At 41.6% G+C, this 27,972-nt stretch overlaps 1 protein-coding gene across 1 annotated transcript; it reads left to right on the top strand.

The window, feature by feature from the left end:
- Positions 1-236: 236 nt before the first annotated feature.
- RFX7 (regulatory factor X7) lies at positions 237-27,972 on the top strand. Its single transcript, XM_005145906.4, has 8 exons — positions 237-504; positions 8,159-8,241; positions 9,036-9,158; positions 15,131-15,247; positions 17,838-17,922; positions 18,611-18,818; positions 19,480-19,775; positions 20,725-27,972. The coding sequence occupies exons 3-8, from the start codon at positions 9,049-9,051 to the stop codon at positions 24,034-24,036; spliced, it is 4,128 nt and encodes a 1,375-aa protein (XP_005145963.1). The 5' UTR covers positions 237-504; positions 8,159-8,241; positions 9,036-9,048; the 3' UTR covers positions 24,037-27,972.

The raw sequence follows: 27,972 nt of genomic DNA on the forward strand, positions 1-27,972 counted from the left end.
TGCTTTGTAGCAGCTCTTTGGAAAGCTAGAAATAAATGCCTTGAAATGGTGGGATTTACTGAAGTGGGGGGAGAGAGGGTGGTAATTGTGTTTACAGATGAACAAGTAAAGTGAATCGGAGTTGTGGAAGAGCTTACAGTAAATGTAGTAACATCCATACTGGCTGCTTTGCAACTTGGGATAATAGCTCTCAGTTGCAATGATACTGCATTAAAAAAAAAACAAAACAAAACAACCCAGTTTTTATGTAAGTGATTGAACTATCAAGAATTCTAACAAACAGTTAAGTTTGGGCCGACTTTCTACAAAAAAATAGCTGGATGAGTATTCTTCCATGAGCTAGCAGGATATTTCACAGCAGGAGGTTAAGCCTGTAGTACAGTGATAGAAATTGTAATATGTGGTGTTTTTGTCTTTGCTGTTTAGATTAATTCAAGATTTCTGTTCTCTCTTTCTTCCCTCACGTCTAGCAAAACTGTACAATCTAAAGTGGACTGCATTTTGGTAAGTACAACTCCAGAATGCTTTTCAATATTTAATAAACTGCAAGACCAAAATAGATGGCTCTGGAGGCTGGCAGCCATTATGAAGCCTTTCCTTAGCAGTGCTTTAAGGTACTGCCATTAAATGTGATCAAAATCAGTTCCCATTGCCAAAAAAAAAAAAAAAAACAACATGATGTGGGTTTGGTGTTTGTTTTTCATGGAAATATTGACCTCTCTTTGCTTGCCGCTTGTACAACTGTCAGTATAGATACAGAAAGGTGACTTAGTGCTTTTGTAAGCATGATTTTGTTAAATGAAAGATACATATTGCTCAGATCAGAGTATGCAAGAAGCTGTGCCTTCAAGTTCCATTGCTCTTTAGGCCTTCAGTGATAATGATTATGTTGCTGTTTCCTTGGAACAGCTAATTCTTGGCCAGTAGTACATTTTAAGGAAGGAACTGCATGTTCACACAAAACTAGCAGACTGATGTCATTGTGTGAAAATCTTGCAGGTGTCATTATTACCAGATTTTTGGGTTTGGGTTTTGGTTTTCTTTCAAGTCTTGCTAACCTCAGAAGTTGCACACTATGTCAGGCCTGGTAGCTCCACTGTACTACTTAGGACAAAGAGACACACAATTTTTTTAAGAATTAAACCCCTTGAAATGCATAAACATAATCTTCCATTGTGCATAAAAATAACAGGATCTAGATTAGAGATGATTTCTAGGAAGCAATATCTAGCATGAACTTAGAGGGTTTTTTGTTTGTTTTTAATAGTGAGCAGGTTGCAGATTTCTTTAAATCAGAGTCCTAGTTCATGAATCTTAAGACTGAAAGGGTCTGCTTATTCTGACTTCCTACCTTCAACATTTCATCCAGAAGTACCAGCAGGTGAGACAAAATGGTGACATACACAACCATCTGCATATGATCAAACATAATCTGTTCAGCTGTATGGCTGAACTAAAGAATACTCCTTAAAGTCATATTATCATAGACTAATTCAGATGAAACTGAGTACTCTTTCCTTAAAATGTCTTACTTTAAACTTCTTACTACAATAAATTAAGCTGTTATACTGCAGACAAACTTGGACCCAGTTTTGCATTATAAATTCTTGAATGCATCCAACTAAAACTGTGATGCAGAAATGTAATTTTTGCCCTCATTATTGCTCATTGACTTTTGTGGGCACAAAGCAGGTGTTGTAAGATCTTAATTTTGTTATGTGACTCTTCAATGGCAAAAGGGCAAATTGCAAAATTGCACTTGTAAAATTTTCAATATTGGGTTTTCCTGTGGTAAAAAATGGGAAGTGGGGCAGGTGTTCCTAAGTAGCATCAGAGAGGGAATAAATAAGCAGGAGGTTAACCAGTCATCTGCTTCTTGGAAAGCCATTTTAAGAAAATGGAATGACATTGGACTATTCTTGCATTAAATTCTGTGGATTTGCAGACCTAGGGTACTGAGATAGGGATTATCAGTTTGTGTGAGCCCATTCGTTTGTGCAGGTCTCATCCATTGGATGGACAAGCTATTTTTCTGAATAGTGCTCTTGGGGGCAAGGCAGTCTCCATTGCTTGACTTGGAACAGAACAGTAATGTCCTGATGGTCTAATTTTCTGTTCCAGATGCATCCTTGTCTGTTCTGCTGATGAGTTCAGAGGAGTCCTCAACAGTGGAAAGGCCACTTTTGGTTAGCAAAGGTAGATCTAATGCTGTTCAGGTAGTTTAAAAAAGAAAAATCCAACATCAGAATATTTTCAGGAAATAAAAATTAAGTTGAATTCTGTCAAAATGGCTTCTGTATTTTTACATGCTTTTGGAAAGCTGTGAGCTGCAAGACAGAATTTAGAAGTTAAATTACCAGAGCAGGACTGTATAGCTCTAAGTAACTTGTTTGGAGCTTCCTTGCAGCATTGTCCAGTTTTTGTCCTGCAGAAGGTATATGAGCAGGTTGCCTCTTTCTGGGCATGTGTGTGGGTTTGTCAGAGCAGTCCTGTGATTTGGGTCCCAGCTGCCTGCAGAGAATCGGACTCCAAGCTTGTGGGCAGGTCAGAACATTTCCTTTGAGCACACATTCTTACATGTCTGGTTCAGATGGAAACCTTTTCAGGGCCTTTAAATCAGTTTCATGAGGCACTGGGGGACAATGTCTGTCCCTTGTCTCCCTCATTACTCTAAGGAAGAGATTTGGGACTAGCTTTTACTTATACTGGGAGGTGCTGATGATACCTTGGAGCATTTAAACTTGATCAGTTTGCTAACCATCTTAAAAGGAAAAACACCAATAGAGGAAAAATCAAACTTGTTACCATTTGTGTTTGCTAACAGCAGTCAGAGCAGCAGTGTGCAGAGCCACATACAATGCTATTTAGCATGTAGACTCCCTAGTTCAACACAGGATACCAAGAAAGATATACAGGATGAGGAAACTGAGGTGATGGCAGTAATTTTGGTTGTGGGGGTAGCTAGCAGCAGAAGACTATGGAAGACAGCTATTATAAGGGCACTGGAACTGCAGTTACTCATACAAGAGACTGAAGTCATCTGCCTTTTGTTTGGTAGGCTGCACCACTTGCTTCCTGACATACTGTCAGTTTCTGGAAGATCATAAGAAAATCATTGTATTCTGTGCAATCCAGAAAAGATAATTAGCAAAAACTGTGGTGTAAACAGCCATTAAAAATTCATTACAACATCTTTTTAACTGTAGTAAACATGTCTAGCAGTAGATTCTCTTATGACTTTGCTTGTTATATTTGTTGCCACATACTAAGTGAACTCTTGAACCTGATTTTTAAAACTGTAGGCTCCATATAATCACTCAGCAAGAAGGTTGAAGTTTCTTTCCTTAGGCCTCTGCAAAGAGGTCAGTGCTGGTGAGGGTGTGCTGGATCGATGGCCATGAAACCCAAAGCTGGTGATGATTGGACCAGTTACAGTGTGGGCAGCAACAGGACCAGTATGCCAGTCTGCCTCTCCTGCGGCAGAGAAGAGGGTAGCTTGTCTTCTTGGCCCTAGAGGAGATGGGCAGAAGCTTGATGAAGCTTTGGCAGCTGTGCTTGGGCACTGTCAGTGCAAAGCTGCCATGTGTTTTTAGGGCTTGTTTGGAATATTTAGCACCTGAAATATGTTTCTGCTTCTGTTCAGATAAAGCACATCAAATGTCTTTATTAGCAGCTTTTTAGAATAAGAGGTTCTGTTTCAAGTATTAGACATTTTCAGTCTTGATCATGTTTCCAGCAAACCATCTGACCTTGAGCAAATTACCTAACCTTTGCTTCTTGTTTCTCTGTTCACAAAGTGGGGAGGTGGTTGCTTGACTGCTTGGCTCTTCTTAGTCTGGTTGTTAAATAATAGATGTTTGTTCTGCTGAAGTATGACAAGCTTTAGAACTGGTCTGCCAGTAGGCGGAAGTTATATTGCCATTGGCATAGCCTTTTTTACTTCGATTAGAGTATAGGTATCTATAAATACTCAGAATGTGGAAAGAAATATTAAGATCACTCCATGCTCTCTTAAAATAGTAGTCTTCCAAAAAGCTTGCAGCAATGCCCCTGGCCTTCAGCTCCTCTTCACCAGAACTCGAGGACAGAAATAACCTGTGGAAATATGAAATAGTTCAAATTTGAACGCTGTTTTTCACTCTGTTCATTACAGAAGTTGTGACTCTGCTAACTCTTCCTTAGTGTATTCTTCCTCTATCTTATCTAAGGTTTGGCTGACTAAATATTTTCTTATTTAAAACAACCCAGAAAAACCTGGAGTTTTCCCAGGGTTTTCCCTTTTGACAACTTCAGGATGAAACTTCACTAACATTGGTGACCTGACACTAGGTCAGCAGGCAGAGAGAACCAGTATACCATGGTCAGGAAACCTTAAACGATATCCTGTGATTCTGAAGACTCTTGTGCTGTGAAAAGTTTCAGTGTCTAGTTAGTGTATCTCAGCATGAAACCAGATGTCAAACCCTTCTATTTACATTAAAAAACCCCGAACCAAGAAACCCCAAACTAAAACCAAACACAACATATTGCCCATTCTGGTTTATTTCACAGCTCAATCAAAATGCCTATTAGAATGAAAAAGGAAGTTGCATCTGTTCCTAAGAGATCCTTGCTGTGTGTGTCATAGACAGCAAAAGGACAGATTCATTTGGCTACTAATAATGCAAATATAAATCGATCTCTGGTTTAATTTTTTTGCTGCATATGTTATGCATTCCTATAGTGAACTAGCTGTATTTGGTAACTGTCATAGCAGAGATTGCTGCTGCTTTATATGTTACTGAAAATCTTTGCTTAGCTGTGACTTGAGGTTTGTAATTCTTTGTCCTTAGTTTTTCTGTCTCAGATTCTAAAACCACTCAAGTTTTGGCTAAATTGAAGCTAAGTTGTGAAAATAAGTCTGAACACTGCTTGCTCTCCACCTTCACTGAATTTTCCTTTAGTTACTGTGGTTCCAGTTACAGGAGATTAATATAATGCATGAAGACCAAGAGTAACAGAGGTGCTTTGTGATGGCTTTGTACCTTGGTCCTGCAAGTAGTTCAGCATGCTTATGTGTTTCTCTAATGCAATTTCAAGAAGTATGGTTTATAAATAGCCTTTGGAGAATTAAACAGTCTGATCTGATAGAACCAGTCAATTGAGGTCAGGAAACTTCAAGCTAAATTTTTACTTTTGAGGAGCAGATAAGGATTCCCCAGACATTTTACATTCTGTATGGGTTTTAAAACTACCGTAGCATAAGCTTTTAAAGGGCTATGCAAAGTGGAATTTGCCCAAGATGATGCTGGCATGCTGGTCTTCCTTTTGATGTTTTGACTCTTTTGTCCTCTGTAGACTTATTGACCTAATGGGGGGGAGGTGGAGGAGAAAATGTGTAGTATATTTTGTGTTCTGTTTCTTTTTATTTGTTTCTGTATGCATCCAGTTTAGCACAAAGTGAAACTCAGGGTGAATGAGTCTTTTTCTTCTTGGTCAGTAGTCAGTAGGACAGCTGAAATGTTCATCTTTCTTTTCTGACTGCATTAAGAAAGCAGAAAGTTTTGATGCTTTGAACAGTTGCAGTAACAGAGTTATTACTGAATTCCAGAACTTCAGCACCTAGAACTGGTGGATGTCAGCTGAGGTTGAAGAAGAGATTGTACTTCCTGAGGTTGTAAACAAAGATTTGAGAGTTTTAGAAATGTTTAGAGGAAATAACCTAAACAAAATAATGTTTAACAAATTTTTTACCTAAACAAAACATGATGTTTCCTGAACCTACTTGCACTGGCTGTCACACTCCATCTCTTCACTGCCACTTCTTCAGTTTTAAGATGATTTTCTCTAAATAGATTCAGTCTCATCTAATAAGCTTAGGTTTATCTAATTATCACCCAGGTAGGATTACCTCTGTGCACTGCCTTGACTCCTGGCTTTGTGTTAACTCTCCTGTTTCGAGGAGGTCCTCCCTCCCCGGCATTTCCCTGCAGCTGTTGCTGGAAGCTGGAGAAGCTGTGCAGAAAGTACTGTGTGGGCCCAGCCGTGGGGAGGAGTGGGGTTTGAGTGACAGCAGAGAGAAATTACCACTGTCCAGCTGCTTCTGCTGAGGGTGTGAGGAAGCCACCTCAGCTCTAGTGATGCACTTTTGCTGATGGGAGAGTTGCTGGCTCTCTTGCATCTTTTAGAAAAGGCTCTGCTAACATAATCCATGTCACATATTTTCTCTACGCATATATCGTTGGGGTTTTTGGTTGTTTTCCTTTAGTTGGGAGGGCTTGGCAGATGGCCTGTATAGCAGAGCCTCCCATAGCCCAGGCAGGGCCCTTCCCTGAAGCCCTTTCTTCTGCCAGGACACAGCAGAAGTAGCTTCAGCTGCATTGGGTGTTGGGAGAGCTTCAGGATATTTTGATGAAAGAGAACGTTTCTTTTAAAACCTCGCCTTTTATGTTGCACTCTGGCACGTGAGACTTGGAGGTAAGAGGCTGGCTTCCACCTCAGTGTCCGAGTCATGGTTTTTTTTTTGTTTTGCCTGGGATGCTTTTGCCACATTGTTTAGTGCTTAACCATCACCTGCATGGCATCCTTTGGTGTGCTGCTTTGGCAGTTCCTCGAAGGAGAGGAGGTCTGATAAAGAAGTGCAGGCTTTCTTGCCGTTGTTACATTTCTATCTTTCAATAAATAAGGGATTAATTTTCTTCAAAGAACGTTGATCTTTCAGTAATGGGTTTTTGTAAAGGAAACCTTACCTGCTGTGACTTGGGCAGGAGCTGAGAATTTGACAAGCTGCATCCAGTTAAGAAATACCTTTCTGGCTATTTGGTGGTCTGAGCACCACTGCTGTGTAAGCTGCTGTAGAGCCACACAGAAATCGGGGTCAGCAAATTCCAGGAGTTTGTCAGAGGGAAGGAAAAAAACCCAAATGTTGTGGTTTGCTGCAGCTTATAAAAGCAACAAACCGGGTGTCTGTTACCTGGCTGCTGCTGGAAGTGTTTCTCTTGGCTCTCAGAATGCCTGTGGCATCGCTGGTGGCCCAGTTCTGCGGAGCAGTTAGGTAGTGGGGATTGGCAGGCCCCTTGCCCTCCCAGCATCCGTCCAGTCTGGAGTCAGGGTGGGGACCTGTGCATTGGGTGCAAAGCCAGCAGAGGCCAAGTGGGAGCTCACCTCTCTCTAGTGCTGCTGTTAATTCTGTGCCAGCTGAAGTGCATTGGGCCTGGACATTACAGGGTAGGTAGGGAGCCCCAGTTTGGAGTGTTCGGTTTTTAACTGTGCTCCAAAAGCTGTATTCTGACTTAGAAAGGGATCACATGTGTCTTTGACTGTACTGATGGTGCACCACCTCATGCATTGCCTCTGCAACATCTTACTGAAGGAGAACCCTTTTGCTCCTTGTTGCATGATTTTACTGGTACTGCTGCAGAGCTGGCCTGAGCACATTACCAGAACAGATTTGCCTAGTATTTCTAAGCCCATGTAGCTGGTTTCAGATGACCAAAAGCTAGAGTGTATGTAGCAATCATTGTTTGCATACACCAGGTAAAACTCTCCCTTGTGTCTGATCCTCAGCCTGTATCCATGGGAGGAGTCTGGAGTCACTGAGATTGATGTTAAGTGAATGCCTTGTCTTCAGTATCTGTTCAATATCTCTAATTTCCAAAGGAAGCAAACAAAAAAAACCCCACATATGTATATAAATAGATTTTAAAATGCCGTCACTGAAGCCTGTGACAACTGTTAGTATATGACGGCTCCACAGCATCAGGTCTGATATCCCCTGTTGTTAAAGCATAGCTGTGTTTGATACTGTGTTGTCAGAGCTGCTTCATGTGTGCTCTGAGAAGATACAATTTACTTGTTACGTGTCTGGTTACAGAAGTGACCTGGGAAAATGTCCATAACAGATTATGCTTTTGTTGCATGTGACTTTTGTAGTGAGGACAAGTGCTTTCTTGTGTGTGATGGTGTGCAAATAAAACAGAAAATCACATTTCTAGTCCCAGAGTGCTCAAAGTCACATTTTTCCACATAAGTAAATATTTTCTTGTTTGCAATGGTATCAATGAGGGCTGTGCTGTTGGATGGCAGTTCTCAGCTGTCAAACTCAACTTTTTTGTTTGCCTTTTCTCCCCCTGCCCCACTTCTTTTCTTTTTTTTAAAACACAACACCTTCGTTATCTAGCAAGAAGTTGAGAAGTTTACAGACCTAGAGAAACTCTACCTCTACCTTCAGCTGCCTTCGGGTCCCAGCAATGGAGACAAAAGGTATGTGTGCAAGTGTATAAATGCGAGCTTACTTTACTTCCTGTGACACCTGCTGAGGAACCATTCACGTGATGTGTTTGGTAGCAGAAGCAGCCTTTATTAAGCATCAGGGACTCTTCCTGAAGATTGTGTTGTGCTGATTTGGTTTTTTTAACTTTGGAATCTTTAGTGCATGAATAGCTTGTAAGTACAAACCTCCTAAAACACAAGAGTCGTCGGAGAAAGTGTTTTGCAGCCCAAGTGTAATCGTTCCTTCACTTTTTATGTAGGAAGTGATAATAGAGCAACATGTGATGGTGGGGGAAAGAGGAACTAACAGTATTTCTGGTAGCATTTGTTTGGCTAAAGGAAGGTCTAGAAAACCAAGCTGACAACATCACGAAGCTGGTACATGTTCTCAGTAGGATGCTTATCAGCCTGCAGGTGCTTACAGGAAGCACTCTGAGCATCTGCTGGCAAAGGGCAGCTGGCAGACTGAGTGGGAAAAGCTTAAAGGTGGTCAATAAGGAGCAATAAATGTAAGAGGGGAAGTAGGTGAACTCTCACCCATCACTGTCCATTCATGGCTGTGTATCAGTAGAGAACTGGATTGTGGAGTCAGTATGTTAAATTGTGGATGAAAGAAGGAGATATCTGCTGCCCATGTCTCAAGGAATAGTTAAGTGTGTGAAATAGCATCCCTCGCTGTCTCTGGTGTCTCTGCCTACCTGCGTAGGCAGACAGTTATAAAGTCTTGTAACTGAGGAGCAGCTATGGAGCAGAGACTTCATCAGCATTGCTTCTTCTTTCACTAGTGATCAGATCTCCATGTCATCCAGCCGTGCCCAGCAGATGCACGCCTTCTCGTGGATACGGAACACCTTGGAAGAGCACCCCGAGACATCCCTTCCCAAGCAGGAGGTTTATGATGAATACAAGTGAGTGCTCCTGAATTGGAATCATGCATGTGGCTTTAGTGAGCGTGGATAATTCTCTGACAGTGGCTCTGCAGGCACTCTACTGATGTGCATGTATGAGTGCATACAGAAGAGCAAGGCCTTGTATACTGATGTACCTGAGAATGTTTTAGCTACAGTGAGGCAAACTGTATTCATTGTTTCTGCCAGTGAAGATAAGATTGTGATGTTTAAGTTGTGTATTAGATATGCTGAAGGAAAGACACAAGCATTTATTAACAAGTAAATATCTGTATGAATATTGTTTTGGTATTTGGGCAGAGCAGCACAGGTAAAAAGCACCAGTTATCTGGTGGTACATTTTGGTCTGCTTACTTATACTGCCTTATATGACTGCATTAAGTAGGTTGAGGGGTTGAATTGTTCTTCCTGGAAATGCAGCTATTTTGCACATAAAATCTAGCCCGTCACACCTTTCTTTTCAGAATAATGCATAAATATTGGACCTTGCTGCAGCAAACCTGATTTCTGCAGAGGCACTATATATCTGAATATGTATGAAACCAGTAACCAAGGCCACTGCGAGTCTGTTGTCAAGTCTCAAAGCTACCGTGTAACAGGAAAGCGATTAGAAGCAAGGGAGAAGGAGCTGTCTGACGGAAGTTGGATTTGAATTCATTTACAGAACATTCCCTGGGGCAGGAGAGGAGTATGGGGGAGAAGAGAATAATCATCTCCAGCCCGGTTGCCTGAAGATAAATAGCAGATTTATGATCTAGTATGAATATTTCCATAATCCGAGCAATTACAATCATTTGCAGTGAGCCGAATCCCTTCACCCTCTAAGTGCCTACAGGGTTCAGGCCTTGGTCGTTGTTATTCCAGGGTTGCCTTTTGTGAATACCTCCTTTTAATTAACTCTCTCTGGTCAAGTTTTTCAGTCTGAGCCCCGAACCATGATGGTGTTCGCTCGCCTGGGGTTGATAAACATGCACACACCTATTTCTGAGATGGTGCCATTGACTGGAGTGGTGACGCAGCCTGGAAGTGGAGCCAATGGCACAGACGTGCCGGGGTGGCCAATCCCTGAGCAGCAGCCGCTTGCGCAGACACAGCAACAGCGGCAGCTGCTGTGCGGGAGAGAGATGGGAGCGTTATTCTTAAATATATTTCTTATTAAATAATTTATGGCCTGCTTCAGCAACAAATCTGCTTGGCTTCCATGCTGTGCCAAGCTGCAGATGCCCGGAAAAATCATCATCTACAGATTGTGGAGTGTGAAATTTGGATGGCTTTTGTATGTAGCTGCATCAAGTATTTGTGTATTGTATTTTTTTTTCTTCCCTAACAAAATAAGGGTGGTAAGCAAATATTCAGGAAAATATCAAATGTTTGGAATCTTTTCTCCTTTGAAAGCATCTGTTCTGTTTTTAAAATATTCAGTTTCTTTGAATATTTTCATGAGTTATTCTTGCACACCAAAGGAAAAGTACTCTTGGAGTGGGAGGTGGGGAACAGACATAAAAACATGAGAGTTAGTTTTGAGAAGTCATTTTTCTTTGCCGAAGGGTGTTAAAGCCTCCCAAAACTCAGTCCTGTCATACTAACAAGTTACCATTTCTTTCCTCTGTGTACCAAGATAGACATTGCATGAGTATACAGTGAGGAAGCTTAGGCACTCTGCACGTATAAATCAAAGTTACAAGGCTCCAGAAGAGTGATGCATCCCCCCAGCATCTCAATTCCTGCTCTAAATTTTGGTCAAAATAAATCTTGCAAAGCTACTGGGCTTCTGCATCACCTTTCATGGGTTTGGGTTCATTTCTTTTCAATGAAGAAGGAAGACAGAAGCTTGCAGTCCTCACAAATCCACCACTGGCAAGTGTTGATGGTGTTTCCAGCTCCTCCATGTTTCAGTATTTTCTTCTTGTGCTTATTCCACACAGCGACTCTTCTGTTTTCTTCCTCTTCTGTTTAATTGTGAATTCACATCTCTGACTGGATTATAGTGAATAGATTTCTCTCTCTTTGGAAGGGAATAAAATAAATGAAAAATGCAGCGTAATACAAGGCAGTAGGACTTGGGAAGGTTGAGAGCTTGCAGCTGAATTTCAGAAAGGAGGTAGATGAGAGCTAGTTCACCTCTCTTCTTGGTGTTGTGAAGCTGCTTGTTTCTGTTGGCACACATGGTTCTGCCAGCTTCTTCTGGGACTTATGTGGGATAGTCTGGAAAATACTGTGGGAACTCAGGAGGTGCTGCCTAATGTTAGGTAGCCTGTAGAGAATGGATGCTGCTTCCCATCAGATACTTTCAGTGTTTTCTTGTCAGTTTTATTTGGATGTCTTCTCCCTGTTACTAAACACCCTTCTGGAGGTGGCCAGGTGTAGATTTAACTAAGTTCAGGGAATTAGGATTTTGAGTCTAAGTGCAGTCCTGCAGTAGGTATGCAAATAAAATCCCCATTTGCCCACAAAACGATTTGTTGAGCCTTCAGTAAACACTTGGGTCTTTCTTATCTTGCTTCAACTATGGTGATGCAAGGAAAGAAAGTTTAAGTTTGGTGCCCTGAAGATTCACTTGATATGCTTAATATGGATTACGAGGTCTTTGAGTCATCCCATATCTCTTTCCTTTAGTCTGTTAAATCATTAATCTGTGCTTTTCTGATTGCTGGGCCACTCTGATGCTAGATTATATGCACTAATATTAAGAATGTAAACCAACAAGTTAGAAGAATATTCAGAAGCTAGCACAGAAGGGGGTGATAATACAGGAATATCATGCCTGCTAAAAAAAAAGACACAAGATACTAGTCTTTAGATAGCACTTAATCAGTGTTTTCATGTAAAACTCCCTGATGGAAACAGGCTGGGACCTATTGTGTTGTATATCCAGTCATCTCTCATGACCAACTACCTATATATTCCTTTTAAAAGACAATCAAACTCCACGTAATCAGCCGTTTCCCACCTCTACTGCTGCTCTTGGGAGTCTGACCTGCACTTAAAATGGTTTTCAGACATCTGGTTTCCATCCTGTCTTGATTTTTTGGGCTTATTTCTGTGCTAGAATTGTTTATGAGCTTAATGAGAGCCTGCCTCTTCTGAAGGTTCTTTGCTCTAACCCAGTCTTAGAGACCAGTGTTTTTGCTGGATTGGATAAGCCAAGATCTTCGTTTCATTTCGTGATAAGTTCTTAATCATTTGCTGTTCATGTTATTTTTTTTCTGCCCAAGAAGCTCTATGGGCTGGGCTGCATAGCCTGATCGTCTTCATGGGCTTTGAGGTTAATTTGTAGTGGGAGGTGTACTTCAGGTGTGCTCCTGGGGTCACCTATGTCTTGAATACCTATAATTTTAAGGTCTTAGGTTTAAAAGAAGGGGCCTTTTCTCCTTATGATCATGATGTGGAGCTCTGTACAAAGGAATGTAAGCAACCGCATGCCCATTGTCCTTCCTGTCTCTGCATAGACCTTCCCTCCCCCATCTGTTTCCCACCCACCCACCCTTCAAATAAGCAAAACAGCTCCTGGGCTCAGCAATGTGCCAAGAGTGCAAGTAGCAAAGAGAAGAGCTTCAGGGAAGAGGCTCCTGGAGTGTGTTGTCAAGTCAATGAGAGACCACAGATGGACATGGGGGGTTCTCGGCTGAGCCAGAAGGAGGAGGGGCCACATGGGATGATCTGTCTGAAAGCTGAAATTACATTATAATAGCTCAGAAATCACAAGCTTGCAGGAGCTGCCAGTATGGATATAAGGGGACCATGTAACTGGATGCTTTGCTGCTAGCAAATAAGTGTCTTGGAACAGATGTGCTAGACTTGAGGAATGGATCTTTTTTCCTCTTTCATTTGTTTATTTTCTCCTATGCAGGGAACAATTTTAACTTGGAATTTGATAGTTTGGTAGGCCCCTAATCCTGTTGTTCTGCTGGGTTAGGTTTTCATTTTGTTTTGCTGACATGGTTGAGTTTCAAAGATATTACTGACTGTGGCAGAGAAACTCAAAGAGCCCTCCTTTGCATGCTAGTTGAGACTTAAAGTCCTGTAATCAGCATAAGTAAGCAATGAAGAGCCACTTTCTAGGAATTTTCAGAGTAAAGTTACTGTGGCCTGGAAAGATGCAAGGGCCAAAAACCAAACTTGCACAGGTATCTATCACCCATAAAGCAATGTCTGATTCCTAAGAGGGTGCGGTGAGGCAGCAGAAGTATTCCTTTGTAATAACTTCAAAGAGACATAGAATTCAGGTTCTGTGACTGACCTGCATTGAGATGAAGTTGGATAAAAACATTCTTCATATCCCATATAGAGACTAGACTAACAGCTGATTGTGAACCAAGTTGTAGGCACAGAGTGGCCATGTAGATGCAGAAGCAGGCGTATGCAAACTCTGCAGGGAAATGTCATAACCAAAGAGCGTAAATCTTGCCATTTATCATCATCAAAATAATCACATTTGTGGTGGTGCTTTCCAAGTAGAGGATACTTCCATACCACCGAGGCAAAAGCAGCAAATACCTGCTCTGTAATAACTAGTATTTTGAAGAAGATGCAGTGGAAGTATCTCCAGAAATATACTTCTTTCTGCAGAGGCATTCCAACTGGCCTACTTGGATGCAAATACCATTGCTATTTGCTACCAGTTTTAAGAGGTGATACTGGGCATGAAGGACCTGTTTCAGGATTGTTGCTCTGTCTGTCTCTGTGTGGTTTTCCATGTATGTACCTGGTTAGAGTAGCAGGCATTGTGGAGTATGAAGTTACTGTTTTTTCTGCTTTCCTGCTGATGCTCACACAGTCACCTTTTCAGAGATGGTTGTGTTTTGTGTATTGCTGGTAGGACATTTCAGAGGAAGGGAGGTCATTGCTATCTGGTGCAGACTTTGTGACTGCAGGAAATCTGAATGAAAATGCTCTGACAGTGTGTGGTTTGGGCCTTAGCACAGTAACATCTGTGAAATGCCACAAGGCTCTTGAACAAAAGGCAATATGCATTCTCATCTTCATGCAGCCTTAAGCACTTACTGTGTAGGTAAACCTGCCAGAACAGTTCCCAGTTTTCTCCTCTGGTTTCTCATGTTTGTGATTTTCCAGAACATTCAGGTTTTGCGGTGAAATCAATGACTCTTGTTCCTGCCTAAAGGAAATATTTTTTTAAATAGATGTTGAAACAAATTTTCCTGTTCTGTCTGTGTGAACTGAGGACAGATAACAGTGCCCATTTTACCAGGATAAGTAAACCTAAGAGAATAATCACCTTTTGTTGCTTTATTCCCCTGTACCGTCAGGTTGCATGCTTAGTCACACAAAGATTTACATTTGCAGAGGCAGTTGAAATCTGTTAATTTAGGATTGTTAATACAAAGATGCTTATAATCAAGCAGCTCTCATAGTTCAGTGCTGGTTACAGTCATTAGAGGACTAGGTCCTTCAGTATGTGTTTGTTATACCTCTAAAGGCAAAACTGGTTCCCTGGAAAGGTGTGTTTTATTAAATTCAGTTCTGTTTAGCTCTGTTAAATTGAGGTTGTGTAGGCAGAATCTTTCTCTGGACACTTGACAAATCTCCTATTGCTTTTCAAACATTCCTGCAGGATTTCAGGCCATACCACACTCAGGTATACTGGCTAGAACAATGTCTCTGCTTTTATTATGTCCTAAAATAAATGAGTTAAAACATATGATATGCTTCAAACTAAGTTGTGGAGTAAGTCTTAACTGTGCTCTAGATAATGCCACTAGTTTTTATGTCTCCACATGACTTGTCTTTGAACTCAGTAGAGAACAAGGCAAAAACTATAGTATTAATAGCTCTGTTTATACATTTTTAATGCATTCAATTCGTTGTGGATAGCTTCATTAATGTTAAATGTGGTTCTAAGTATGGATGGTTATAAGTGTTTTCTTTTGAAAACCTTTGATGGAGTCTAGCATGCAGGCTGGCCCCTTGTATTAACTTCGATTCCATTCACGCTTTCTTTCTCTTTGTTGCAGGAGCTATTGTGACAATCTTGGCTACCACCCATTAAGTGCTGCTGACTTTGGAAAGATCATGAAAAATGTCTTTCCAAATATGAAGGCCCGTCGTCTAGGCACAAGAGGCAAATCAAAATATCCTTTGCTAGAACACTTCTCAGTAACTTCTTCTGCACTTGGCTGGCAAACATCTGTCGCTATGGCTTAACTACCAGCTAAATGTGGAAGTAATGTTAAATAAAAAATGCAGGCACTTTCCCAACGTTCTTTAAAAATCAGTAATTGCAGTAGTGTAAGGTTGCAAGATACAACTTCAGAAACAAGTGCTTAAATTTAGCTTCTGACGTGTAGTTGTCACAGCAGTGAGGAATCAAGGAGGCTTTATCATTAGCGCAAAGAGAAGTAATGGAATAAAGGAATGTGCCTTATGGATGTGCAATGACTAATATTTTATTGGTAGTACAGCTCAGAATTATCAGAACATTTCTTGCTTTTCTATTATGCTTGTGCACACCCGTAATGTAAAAGTTAGTTGCAAAGCCAAAGATCCTTCTTAATCTGTGCTACAGGTATTGCATTAAACTGCCTCTCAACAATTAGTATTGCTTGGAAGAGGGAACTGGGAAGTTATCACAAAAGCTCACTTCGGACTGGAAGGCACAACCTGAGCCTTGTGCTGCTGTCAGGGAGGGAGACAACTTCCTTCACTGCATGGTGCAGACCTCCTGAGATAGGAATGGCAATTAAAGCAAGAGCCTCTAGGAGCTGCTGTCTCTGTCTTGGCTGCACAGTCTTGTTCCCTGTGCCCAGAAGTTGGAATTCACTTCCTTCCCTGTGTTAAGAGAAATAGTCTATCCCAGAGGGCATGCAAAAACACTATCCCCCTTAATGGTAACTTAATACAAACCTTAAAATACTTAAAAACCCGATGTTGTCATAGTATAACTAGGCATAATTGTTACAAGCAGAACTACACACAGATCTTGGGACAGATTAGGTTAGCAATTAGTAGGCAGACAGTGTGAAGAATTCAGTGCAAATGCTGTGCAAAAGAATCTGCTCATACCACTGGTGCTTCTGCTGCTTTAGTGTAGGGGCAGGAAGCTCTGATATGTGAAAAATTGCGATAACCAAGTCTAAAGGGGGTTACAAAGTTATGAATTTCTCAGCCTTTTCTGAGACTGAGCTGTGGTTTGTCTCGTCTTTATCATACTGAGGTGTTCCATTAAAAACTAAAAGCTGCTGTGATTTTCAAAGTAAGTAGGTTTTTCATCAAGAATTTTGTCTTTTCCAAATTGAAAATTACACCTTCCCTTAAGAATTGGTAGAAGCCATCATGGTGGTGTCTGCTGCACACCCCAGGATCCACTCTTGCTCTGTTCTGATGTGCTGGATAGGTTAAGCCACTGCAGTGAGTGAGAGGAGACCGTTAGAAAGCCAGAAGGCATCAAGGTGGCCTGTAGGCTCTAATTAGAAACCACTCAGAACAACTATCAGTAATGATGTGGACACACTGTAATACCAGCCTTTGCCAAGGTCTCACTTGAAGCATCCATTTAGGGAATTAAATGCTAGCAGGTAGCCCAGAACTGTTTATCTTCCCTAGAGGAGAAAAAGCCTCCCATGTGATAGTAAATGAAGAAATTGTGTCAGTTAAATTGTTTCATAAAATACAGTGTTGGATTATCTAGTAGTGGAGCGCAAAAGTTAGTTGTGATGTTCTAGATAGAACTAGAGAAGTTTTAAGGAGGAAATTGAATGCTGTAATTGTAGCTTGACCCAGGGTATCTCTTTCAGATCTGTTTCATAAGTTTCTAATTTGGAATGATTTAAATAGGACCTTAGCTCACATTTACCGTAGTATCTAGCCTCCTTATGTTTATTTAACTGTAATTATGCTTAATCCAGGTTAATGCAAGCAAATGAAAGCTTCATAGTGTAAGAAAGAGAAATTGTGAAAAATTAGCCCTGAAAAGGAGTTGTGTGTATGTGGACTCCCAGTGTAATGCTGGGGAGAGGAAAAGCCTGATTTGATTTTTAGACCTAGAAACAAGTGAATAAGAGTAATGGAGGGAGTATATTTTTGTGTACTGATTTGATGAAATCAGCGTAAGAACAAATCTGGGTATTTGTACCCATATTTTTACAGAAGAATTGTCATGGGTGGGGAGAGAGCGACAAGAATGGTGCGAGATCTTGGGAAGAAATGTCCTCATCAGTCACTTTATCTTGTGTTGGAGAATTCCTGTAGTTTGTTGAAGTCCCTTAGGAGAAGGAATTGTCAAAAAATTCATCAAAAAGGCAAAAAAGAGCAACTCAAAACTTAAGTTGGGGAGCACATTTTTAATAGTGATAAACTTCTGGAAGTGCATTCTCCATCTTGTTTTAGGCTTGGTTTATGAAAGGAATATACTCCAAATTTATATTAATGATTTAAATATTGAGTAGCTGAACCTATTTGGTGTGGTTTAGTGTTTCTTCTAAGTTATCAAATTCAGTTCATCTTACCCAGCATCACCCGCTCTGTGTAGATGGAGAAACCCAAGGACGTGCCCAAGAATGCAGCCATTTCTGGTTCTGGCTGGTTATGAGACTGATAGTGACAATAATTGTTAGATCTATTGTTGAGATTGCTTGTAAAGCTTATGAGGGTATCAGGAATTGCTGCCCTTCCCTCTTACCCCTAACTAACAAGCAGACTATTTAGACCTTAATTCTTGTTCACATATTGCTACAGTGGACTGAGGAAGAAGGCTTTTGTGCATATGCCAACACTGCCCAACCTTGACTTTCACAAAACAGGAGATGGGGTATGATACATACATACTTGCTTATTTATATGTATTTTTGCCTGTTAACATTTATTATGTTATTTTTCCATCTGATGTTTTCAAAGCAAAGTGAAGAGCTCTGTAGTTCTTTAAGATTTTTCTTCATGATACTTCTATTCTGAATCATTGTTTGATGTTTTTATGTAAGTTCAGAATGCATTGCAGTGCTATTAAACTAATTTAGGAGGTGAAGCAGGCTTTCTGTGTGTTGCCACCCACAAGCTGTATCTTTCTAACTCTGTTTCTGTTTTGGTTTTACCATATATTAAAAAAAAAACCCAAACAAAAAACGCAACAAAACCAGCAAATCAGTGGAAGGGGAGAGGAATTGCAGTGAAAGAAGGAGTTCCTGGGTAGTGGTGCCTGTTGAGATGATAAGATTCTGACTGCAGGAAGCATCAATTAGTGGTGGTCCAGATATGAGGAGTCTGCTGTTTTCTTCCAGAAATGTTAGCTCTATATAATGCCTTCAGAAACCAGCAGCAGATTAATGTTAAGGCATTTCATTTTGAATTATATTGATGTTGTGATTTTATTTTGCTAATTTCATGAGACCGTGAACATACTTCTTGCGTGTTCCTGATCATCATTTGCTCTCTTATTTTGGTTTTCATGACTTAATGACCCTTAATAATTAAAGTAACCTTTCCTCCTTTGTTTGTTGTAGTTGGATGGGGCAGAGCCATCTGGGCAGCTACAAAGTGCTGATGAGGAAGTCGTCTCTGCGGCCTGCCGGCTTGTTTGTGAATGGGCCCAGAAAGTGCTGAGCCAGCCTTTTGATACAGTCCTGGAACTGGCTCGTTTCCTTGTGAAAAGTCACTGTATCGGTACCAAGTCAATGGCAGCTTTAACAGTAATGGCAGGAGCACCAGCAGGTAATGAGATAAACCCAAGACAAGAGGGACTTGCTTTGAGGGACCTCGTTGCAACCCCTGTACCATAGGCAGGGACACCTCCGACTAGATCACGTTGCTCAAGGCCCTTTCCAGCCTGGCCTTTAATGTGATCCATTTAGTGTGGTCTACTCTTGTATGAAATGCGTTGTGTTTAATGCTTTGGCCATTAGATAATATCTGCTGCTCCGAGCTGTGCCTCCATGGTACAGACCCGCAGGTTTCTGGAAAGATTTTCTGTTTTTAAAGCTGGCTTAGACGTTGGTAACAAAACAAAAACACGGTAGATGATGAATGTTAAAGGTTCATGTAAAATACATCCGCTGCCCTCTACTGTCAGTTGAACGAAATGCACTAGGTTTTAGTTTTGCTAACATAAAAGTTGCGATTTGGGTTTACTGGAAATAAGGTGCCAGTACATAGTGTTTTAGCAGCATGTCTCACAGATAGAGGTTTTGCCACAAATGTGGAAATAAACTGAAACACTGAGCAGATTTGAGGCTGAAGTGCATGGGAGCATCCCATGGGTATTCCGAGAATGGTTGTGGAGATGCCTGCCTTGTGTTTGTGTGGTTAGGTACAGAAGTGGTACTGCAGCAGACAGGGTATGTGTGGTTATAATTCATTCTTATTTTCTATTCAGGAATAAAAGGGATCCCCCAGCCCTCAGCTTTTATACCTACTGCTGAAAGTAATTCCTTTCAACCGCAAATGAAAACTCTGCCATCTCCTGTTGATGCCAAGCAGCAGCTGCAGCGCAAGATCCAGAAGAAGCAGCAAGAACAGAAACTGCAGTCTCCTTTGCCAGGAGAGTCTCCAGCAAAGAAAACAGAAGGCACTGCAACCAATGGCGTGACCAGTATATCTAATGGAAGTCCTGCCATTCTGTCTCCTCCGCCTATTGGCATTGTTGTGGCAGCTGTCCCCAGCCCAATACCGGTAATGTTCTCCAGCAGTTCTCTAGAGAAACCACCTTACAAAAGGGTTGTAAATCACTGGTAACTAAGCAGGGGTGTCAGTGGGATACAAGAACTGATTTCATTCAAAGTCTTGGATCCCTTGATGCTTCTTATGTCCCAGTGACTGTGCTATGCCACATGAGTTACAGGGTTGATACAGAAGCAGTGGAGTTCTGATCACATAGCATAGGCCAAGTTCATCTTTGAAGTCATTGACAGCGGGATTTCTGCTAGCAATAATTAAGGTTATATGCGGGAATAATTGCCCTTGAGGTAAAGTTGAACCAGATGACACAGAGCTGACACTAGATGTGTGGATTACTGAGCCTCACTATGGAATCTAGATTGCCTTCTGTGGGCTCAGTGCATGTAGTGACAGCAGTAGTTTTACTTTTGCATGAATATCTGTAGTATGGAGCATCTTTGTCTTTCAGCCATATAAAACTAGGCTGGCAGCAGTGGGAAAGGTTATTTGGTTTTTAAGTTGTTAGCTCTGTTGTAGATTTCAATAGGTAAGCCAATTTTTGTGCTTGATAGTGAGCTTGTATGTAGCTGATTCTTGAAACCCTAACAATGATCAGTGTTTTGAACACATCCTTTCCTCTTTAACCTTTCTATGTCTTTTTGTTCCATGTGGTGGAGGATTGTATGAGAACGACCCTTTCAATAGCAAAAGAGCAGACTAGTGCATAGACCAGTGCCTCATGCTTTACAAACTGATGCCATGTGTCTGTCTACCAATCTTTAAGCAGACAAATAGAAATTGTCTTGTATGTAATTGAAGAGCTTGTTTTGTTTCAGAGTGACATTCGCTAGCTTTGGTGTACTGAGCTGCGTTGTCCTTCACCTTTGAAAGCTTGGGGGTGAGGTGGTCCATGGGCTTTGGGGACTTCCTTGCTTCATTGCCACACTTTCTTGTCTCTCTACAGGTGCCAAGGACCAGGCAGTTGGTGACATCCCCAAGTCCTATGGGATCGTCTGATAGCAAGGTCCTGCCGCTCAACGTTCAGGTGGTCACTCAGCACATGCAATCAGTCAAGCAGCCACCAAAGACTCCCCAGAACGTTCCCGCCAGCCCAGTTGGTGACCGCTCTGCCCGGCATCGCTACCCACAGATCTTACCGAAACCAGCAAACACCAGTGCTCTCACCATCCGCTCTCCCACAACGGTGCTCTTCACCAGTAGCCCAATCAAGACTGTTGTGCCAGCTCCACATGTGAATTCCTTGAATGTGGTAAAAATGACAGCAATATCTCTTGCCCCAAGCAGCAGTAGTGTGCCCGTCAAACAGACGCCTTCAGGTAGCAGTAATGCAGGAGCAGCAGAAGAAGGGAGGACTGGTCCACAGATCAAAAGCGGATCTGTTGTTTCACTTCAGTCTCCAGGATCTAAGCCTAGCACTGTTGTAGCTGCACCTGCGGTCAAGGTCAAAATGGAACCTGAAGCATTGCTGGATGAGAACTCAGTACATGGCCAAGAGAGCTCTGATGTGTCTAAATCCATAAAGGCAACCCCTGACCTGCCTCCTGCTCAACTAATCAATTTTGAGGTTGCAACCTTGAAGGTTTCAGCTGATGATGTTGTGGAGACAAAACCAGATAAGGGCTGTGATCAGGGAGCTGAAGAAGCAGGGACCAAATATAAAACACAGTCTGATGAGATCACACCAGTTTCTTCAGCAGGCAATAATCAAAGCACTATAAAGGTCTCAGCTGCCAGTCAGAACTTGCCCAGCACCAGCATCGGTTCACCTCCTACTGGTGAGTCTACAATGAAAGACAAAACATGCACTAAAAGTCCGAGAAAGCGACAACCTTCTACACTTCAGGATTCCCAGTTACCACCTGTAAAGAAACCACTGGTGGAGCAGCTTTCAGCTGGTAATGCTGTGGAGAGTCAAAAAGCAAACAGTGTTAAGAAGTCTCCGAAGGCTGGATCATTAGCCAGCAGTGACAATACAGCAACACTTGCTCAAGTTCCCAGCAGCATACCTGTGAAGGTACCTTTACCTTCTGCTGCTGCAAACTTAACAACAGACTTTTCTTTGAGCACCAATTTAAATACCAGTGATTCTTCTTTAGTACAGCAGCTTGCATCAGCAGCATCTCCAGAGATAAAAGTAAAATTGGAAGGAAACTTATTTATCATAGAAAATGATTCAAAATCTGATGACAGCTTTAACCCAAGTACGTGGCACCATATCACCAAAACCTCCGACTTTGCATCTGTGAATTGTGAACAGCAGCAAGACATCAGTGTTATGACCATTGCAGGGCACTCTGGCTCTAGTGACTTACAGGAATCAGCATGGGAGCCAGTGGACTGTGAAGGAATGCAGCAGGATGTGTACAACCAGCAGTTACAGAGCCAGATTCAGGACTCCTCCTTGGGTCAAATACAAGCACAGCCTTCAAATCAGTTACCTCTGCAGTCGGAGCTGAAAGAGTTTGAGCATACAGTCCCACAGTCAAATGACAACTTCTTTTCATTTGATGATGACCTTACCCAGGACAGCATTGTGGAGGAGCTGGTGCTCATGGAGGAGCAGATGTCCATGAATAATTCCCATCCTTACGGTGGCTGTCTAGGAATGGCGCTTCAGAGTCAGACTGCCGCTCAAGGAGCTCCCGTGTCATCTCATCCAAGCAGCACGCACTTCTATCATTCAATCCATAACAACAGCACGCCGATTCACACTCCTACCCCCACACCGACCCCGACTCCCACCCCAACCCCGACTCCAACACCCACCTCTGAAATGATCGCTGGGTCTCAGAACATGTCCCGAGAGAGCCCCTGTTCGAGGCTGGCTCAGACGACTCCTGTAGACAGTGCTCTAGGAAGCAGCCGGCATACGCCCATTGGCACGCCGCATTCCAACTGCAGCAGTAGCGTTCCTCCAAGTCCTGTGGAATGCAGAAACCCGTTTGCATTTACTCCCATCAGCTCCAGTATGGCTTATCACGATGCCAGCATTATATCAAGTAGCCCTGTGAAGCCAATGCAGCGGCCTATGGCTACCCATCCTGACAAAACCAAGCTTGAGTGGATGAATAATGGCTACAGTGGCGTTAGCAACTCATCGGTTGCAAACCACGGCATCCTTACGAGCTATCAGGAGCTGGTGGAAGATCGTTTCAGGAAACCTCATGCTTTTGCTGTTCCTGGCCAGTCATACCAGTCCCAGCCGCGCCACCACGATCCTCACTTTGGCCGGGTGACTCCTGTTTCCCCTGTGCAGCACCAGGCAGCTCCTGTCAGCAGTACCACCAAGCAAGAGGGCTTTGCTGTTCCTGCTCCTTTGGACAGCAAAGGAACCGGTTCCTCTCTCAACAACAGTCTGAGATGCCGGAGCGTGAGCCCTGCTGTCCATCGCCAGCGGAATCTCAGTGGAAGCACTGTTTACCCTGTTTCAAATATACCACGCTCTAACCTGACACCTTTTGGAAGTCCAGTGACTCCTGAAGTTCACAATGTATTTGCTAATATCCATGCAGACACCAGTGCCAATAACATAGCACAAAGAAGCCAGTCAGTCCCATTGACTGTGATGATGCAGACGGCCTTCCCGTCTCTTCAGAAACAAACAAACACTAAAAAAATAACCAATGTGTTGTTAAACAAACTTGATTCTGATAGTGATGATGCAGTGAGAGGTTTGGGAATGAACAACATGCCCTCAAATTACACGGCCAGGATGAATCTCACTCAGATTTTAGAGACATCCGCCGCTTTCCCTAGTGCCAACCCGCAAAATATGATCAGTTCTAGCACTTCGGTTTATGAATTCCAAACACCGAATTACCTCACAAAAAACAGCAGCACCGATCAGATCAGTTTTTCTTCCGGAGATAACCAAGCACAATCAGACATCGGAGAGCAGCAGTTAGATTTTAGCAGTGCTGTAAAAGACATTTTAGGGGAGGACAGTCTGCCAACAAACCAGCAGCTGGTGAATCAGGTGGCATCAGATCTCAATAACGTTGCATCTGTCTTTTCCAGCGACATCAGGTTGTCTTCCGAGCTCTCAGGCAGCATTAACGATCTGAATACTTTAGACACAAATCTCCTGTTTGATCCAGGTCGTCAGCAGGGACAAGACGATGATGCTACACTGGAGGAATTAAAAAATGACCCATTGTTTCAACAAATCTGCAATGAATCCATTAACTCAATGACTGCATCAGGTTTTGAGTGGATGGAGAGCAAGGATCACCCTGCTGTTGAAATGTTGGGTTAATCTTGTTTTATAATATGTATGTAGCACACTGTATCTAAGAGACAGACGTATTGTATTTGTCTTAATGGAAGTGCCTCCTGCAGCAGAAACACCTGCTATGTATTGTGGCATTTTTAAACAAGTTTGCTGTACCTGTTGCTCATTCTTCAGCAGGGAAAAGGCAGTCTTACCAATTTTGAACCAGTCTCTGAAGGTGATGGGCTGTCAAGGAGCCTGTGTTAAAACTGGAGTTTTATAGTGTTTCCCATTCAACATTTCTTACTGTAGCAAATAAAGAAGCAGTTGATAGCCAGCCAGCAATGGCAGCTGTGGTTGAGGCTTTGGGAAGATTGGAAGTCAGTAGGCTTGCCAGACTTTGCATTGCTTGTTACTTATTAGTAGATGATCCTTACTGACCGTTGTCTTTCAGGTTTGAAATGCAGTGTGCCTGCAGATAGGTAGGTGGAGGGGGTGGGTACAAGTGAACCAGGTGACTGACATGCAGGTGCCTGATCATTGTGTAGCTGTCTTGAGCACTGCTCAGTGGTGAACTGTGGGCAATCTCTGTAGCACTGGTGCCATTGGCATCGCTGGTAAAACACAGAGATGGGGAAAAACTAATAGGAACGATCAAGGAAAAAGATGCACTAAATTTTTTATTTAAGAGAAATAAATCTATGTAGTTATTTTATCCATTAATATTCATGACATACTTGATATTTTAGTTATCGCTTCAGTGTTTTTATATTAGGTAAAATTCCTGAGAAAAGATTTTGAGCACTGAGATTTAATCTAGGTATAACACCCTATTTTAAAGTGATAGGTACTGTTTAATTATTTATCAATGCTAGATAAGGAACGTGATACTTTCCCTCCTTTTTTTAAAGAAGAAGAGCTGCTGGAGCTCATTAAAATACTATTTTTAAAGATGCGTTGGTTCAGTTTGCTCTTTCCTAACCTGGTGGAGGCTGTAGGGGGATGATCTTTTCTCTGTCTTTTGGTAGGTTGAGCCTTTCTGGTTTTCTTGCTCTCTTTTTTTTTTAAACAAAAGATTATTAAAATATTAGAAAATGTGGTTGATCTAAAAATATTTCATACAGAGCCATAATATTGTCAGGCACTTTACAGACACACAGGAAGAAATGATCTTGCTTTTAAAAGTACTCACTGGTTTAGAAGCCTGAGTTCCATTTTCATAAATGACTTGACAGGACTGGCGGATCTCATTTTTGTTTGAAGGTTGTTTGTTTACAGGTCCTTCCCGGACCCTCTGGAAAATGAGATTTAGACTTCTGATGGACTAGTTCACCTGCAACAAACAAAAGACCTTTTGTTTTTCCAGCATGGCATTGGTCTCTGTAGTGGTCTCAAGAGACAGGTACTTAACTGGCCATGGCCCTGATGCTAGGAGGAGGACTTGCAGAGGCAAGCTTTTACAAAAAAGATGGTGCTCTTAAGGGATGCCATCCCTTAAGCTTAGAATAAAATTGATTTTCTCTCCTGTGAACTAACATGTTAAACAGAAAGCAGAGCAGAAACATTTTCCTCTTTTGCATCACTTCTTTGAATAAGTGATCATGGATTTATGAAGGGGGAGGCACTATGAGCCCCCCTGGATTTATTTAAGGGGAAGATGCTCAGATTTTTCAGGTGATCAGTGTTTTTTTAAGTGTCCTGGTGGTTTTTCTGTTCCTTCACTTTTTGCTGATGACTTGAGTACTGGTCCATTTTTTGGCGGTGCTGATTCAACTTGTGCAGCTGCACTGGCACTTGCAGTGCTGGTGTACCATGGCTTCTCTTGCTCTTGCCTCAATCACCAGTCTATGGCCTCTTCTGCAGGGACAAACAGTTGTGCCAAGCTGTAGCACCTTACGGGGCCTGATTTCACTGTGCTTGCATCTCAAGTTTAGCCGCTTTGTCAAGAACAAACTTGGAGAGTTCAGTACTCTCCTTGAAGCATGTGGATGTGTGAGTGTGGTTTGCTTTGTTTAAGACCAAGTTTTAAGTTTTATTAAGGAAATGGGGCAGAGACTAAAACCTGTATGGTACCCTTCTGCTTGTTACCTTGCCAGGTGTCTGCCAGTAAGGCTTGAACCATTTTTCTTGGAGACTAAAGTTGCTGAAGGCAGGGCTTGAGTTCTGGACCTGCCCGTGGCCTTTTGCCAGAGATGTGCTGAACATCCTCTTACCTTTGCTTTGTTTGGGTCGTTTTCCCTGACCCTGTGGGAAGTGTCAGCACTACTGTGAATAGGCAAACCTACCTTCTGATGGAGAGCGGCACGAGAAGCTGTGAGTGCCGACGCGGCAGCAACCCATGTGTCTGCATGAGCTGCTGGGCTGGCCTCACCTTTGGATCGCTGATACCGAGACTGAGGTGGGCTTGGGGGACACAAGTTTTTGCCCAGCTCTGCTACAGTATTTTAAGAGCCTTTCTCAGAACAGTAGGAGCAGATTTAAAGCTGATGCGGTCAAATTATGCAGCCGTCACCAAAGGTTTTTAGAAGTGCGTTTGAAATTATTGTTAAGTATAAGCATTACATTGGGCCTAATGTGATTTAATTAGAGAAAATACTCTATAACCAGTGGATTTGAAGCAAATATATGTTTAATTTAAGAAATGTTCAATTTGAACAAGGATTGTTTCAAGTAAAATCCAAGGCACAGCTTTGTACATCGATGTGTATTATTTTAGAGGTGTTTGTGTTGGTGTTACAATTGATAATGTTAGGTCCCTGTACTTAGTGCTAGTTAGTTCTTTACAATACATTGAGACAGAGCACTACTGCACACCAAAGTATGCAATACCCAAAGGAAAAAATCTGTGATTCTAACAAATGGAAGCCTGTCTTGTCAGACACTCCAAAACTAAAAATTTGAGACAGTTCTGACCCCTTGTTTACATTATTGGCTTCCTCCTAACATGAGAAATGAATTATTTTGATAGCAGGTTTTGCTAAATTATAAAAAACCTAGTGAATTTGTACCCTGTGTACAGTATTGCAGCAAACACTTTAAATTGGGTTGGTTGGTTAGTCCAGCAAACTTTCTGGGTTCATATATTGCACTAAAACTCTGTTGAACCTGTGGCAGGCACATTCCTTAGGATAAATGCAACAAATACGGCCCACAGATTAAAGTAAAAAAAAAAAGGCAAAACAGAAATAAAAATGTTTTTAATGTGTTTCATTATTAAAAGGCAAAATGTCATTAAAAGTGACAGGTGAAATTGTCTTATGTAGCAATGTGCATTGATCTCAATGAGATATTTCTATTATTCTCTTACATGAGAATATTACAGCAGGAAAAATTAAGTTTAGTTTGCTTCACCATGTTAATACATGATCACAAAACGTGCATGAGTGTTAATGACTTAATCTTGTACAGTACTAGATATATTCCTGTAACCACTTTTATTTTTGTTATTCTTTTGCTGTATTGAACTGGTTCAGTGTTAACCAGGTGAGCATAGTTATTCACAAGTTATTTACTTTTTTATGTTAACTAATTCAGCTTAGTTCTTGTTGAATATGTTCCTTTCTTGGATTATTTTTTATTGTTCTGGTGTTGAAAAAAAAAACATTTTTGCATCATTTTATCATGATAAGAATTCATGAAGTAAATAATTTGCAAATAATTGCAATAAGCACTGACTTCTGAACTGAAAAGAAGGAAAGCGTTTCTTGTGCAGTGCATCTGAGGTTCATATAATAGTCTTGTACTATACTGTGCTTTATTTACTGCACCATAAGGAAACTAAAATCCCTGTTCCACGTTTTCATTTAGTGCAGGAAATCCAGTTTCTCCCCTCTTCCCCAGTGTTTTATTGTCTGTTGTACTGCTGAAACTACAGTAGTTGAATATTGCAGTAGCATTTCAGTTATTTTTTTTATTGAAAGTGCTCAAAAATTGTTTTTTAAATGTTTTCAAAAACAATAAAAACATTTTATATTAAAATGA

The sequence above is a fragment of the Melopsittacus undulatus genome, chromosome 9, assembly GCF_012275295.1.
Source record: "Melopsittacus undulatus isolate bMelUnd1 chromosome 9, bMelUnd1.mat.Z, whole genome shotgun sequence".
In the NCBI taxonomy this organism is placed as follows: domain Eukaryota; kingdom Metazoa; phylum Chordata; class Aves; order Psittaciformes; family Psittaculidae; genus Melopsittacus; species Melopsittacus undulatus.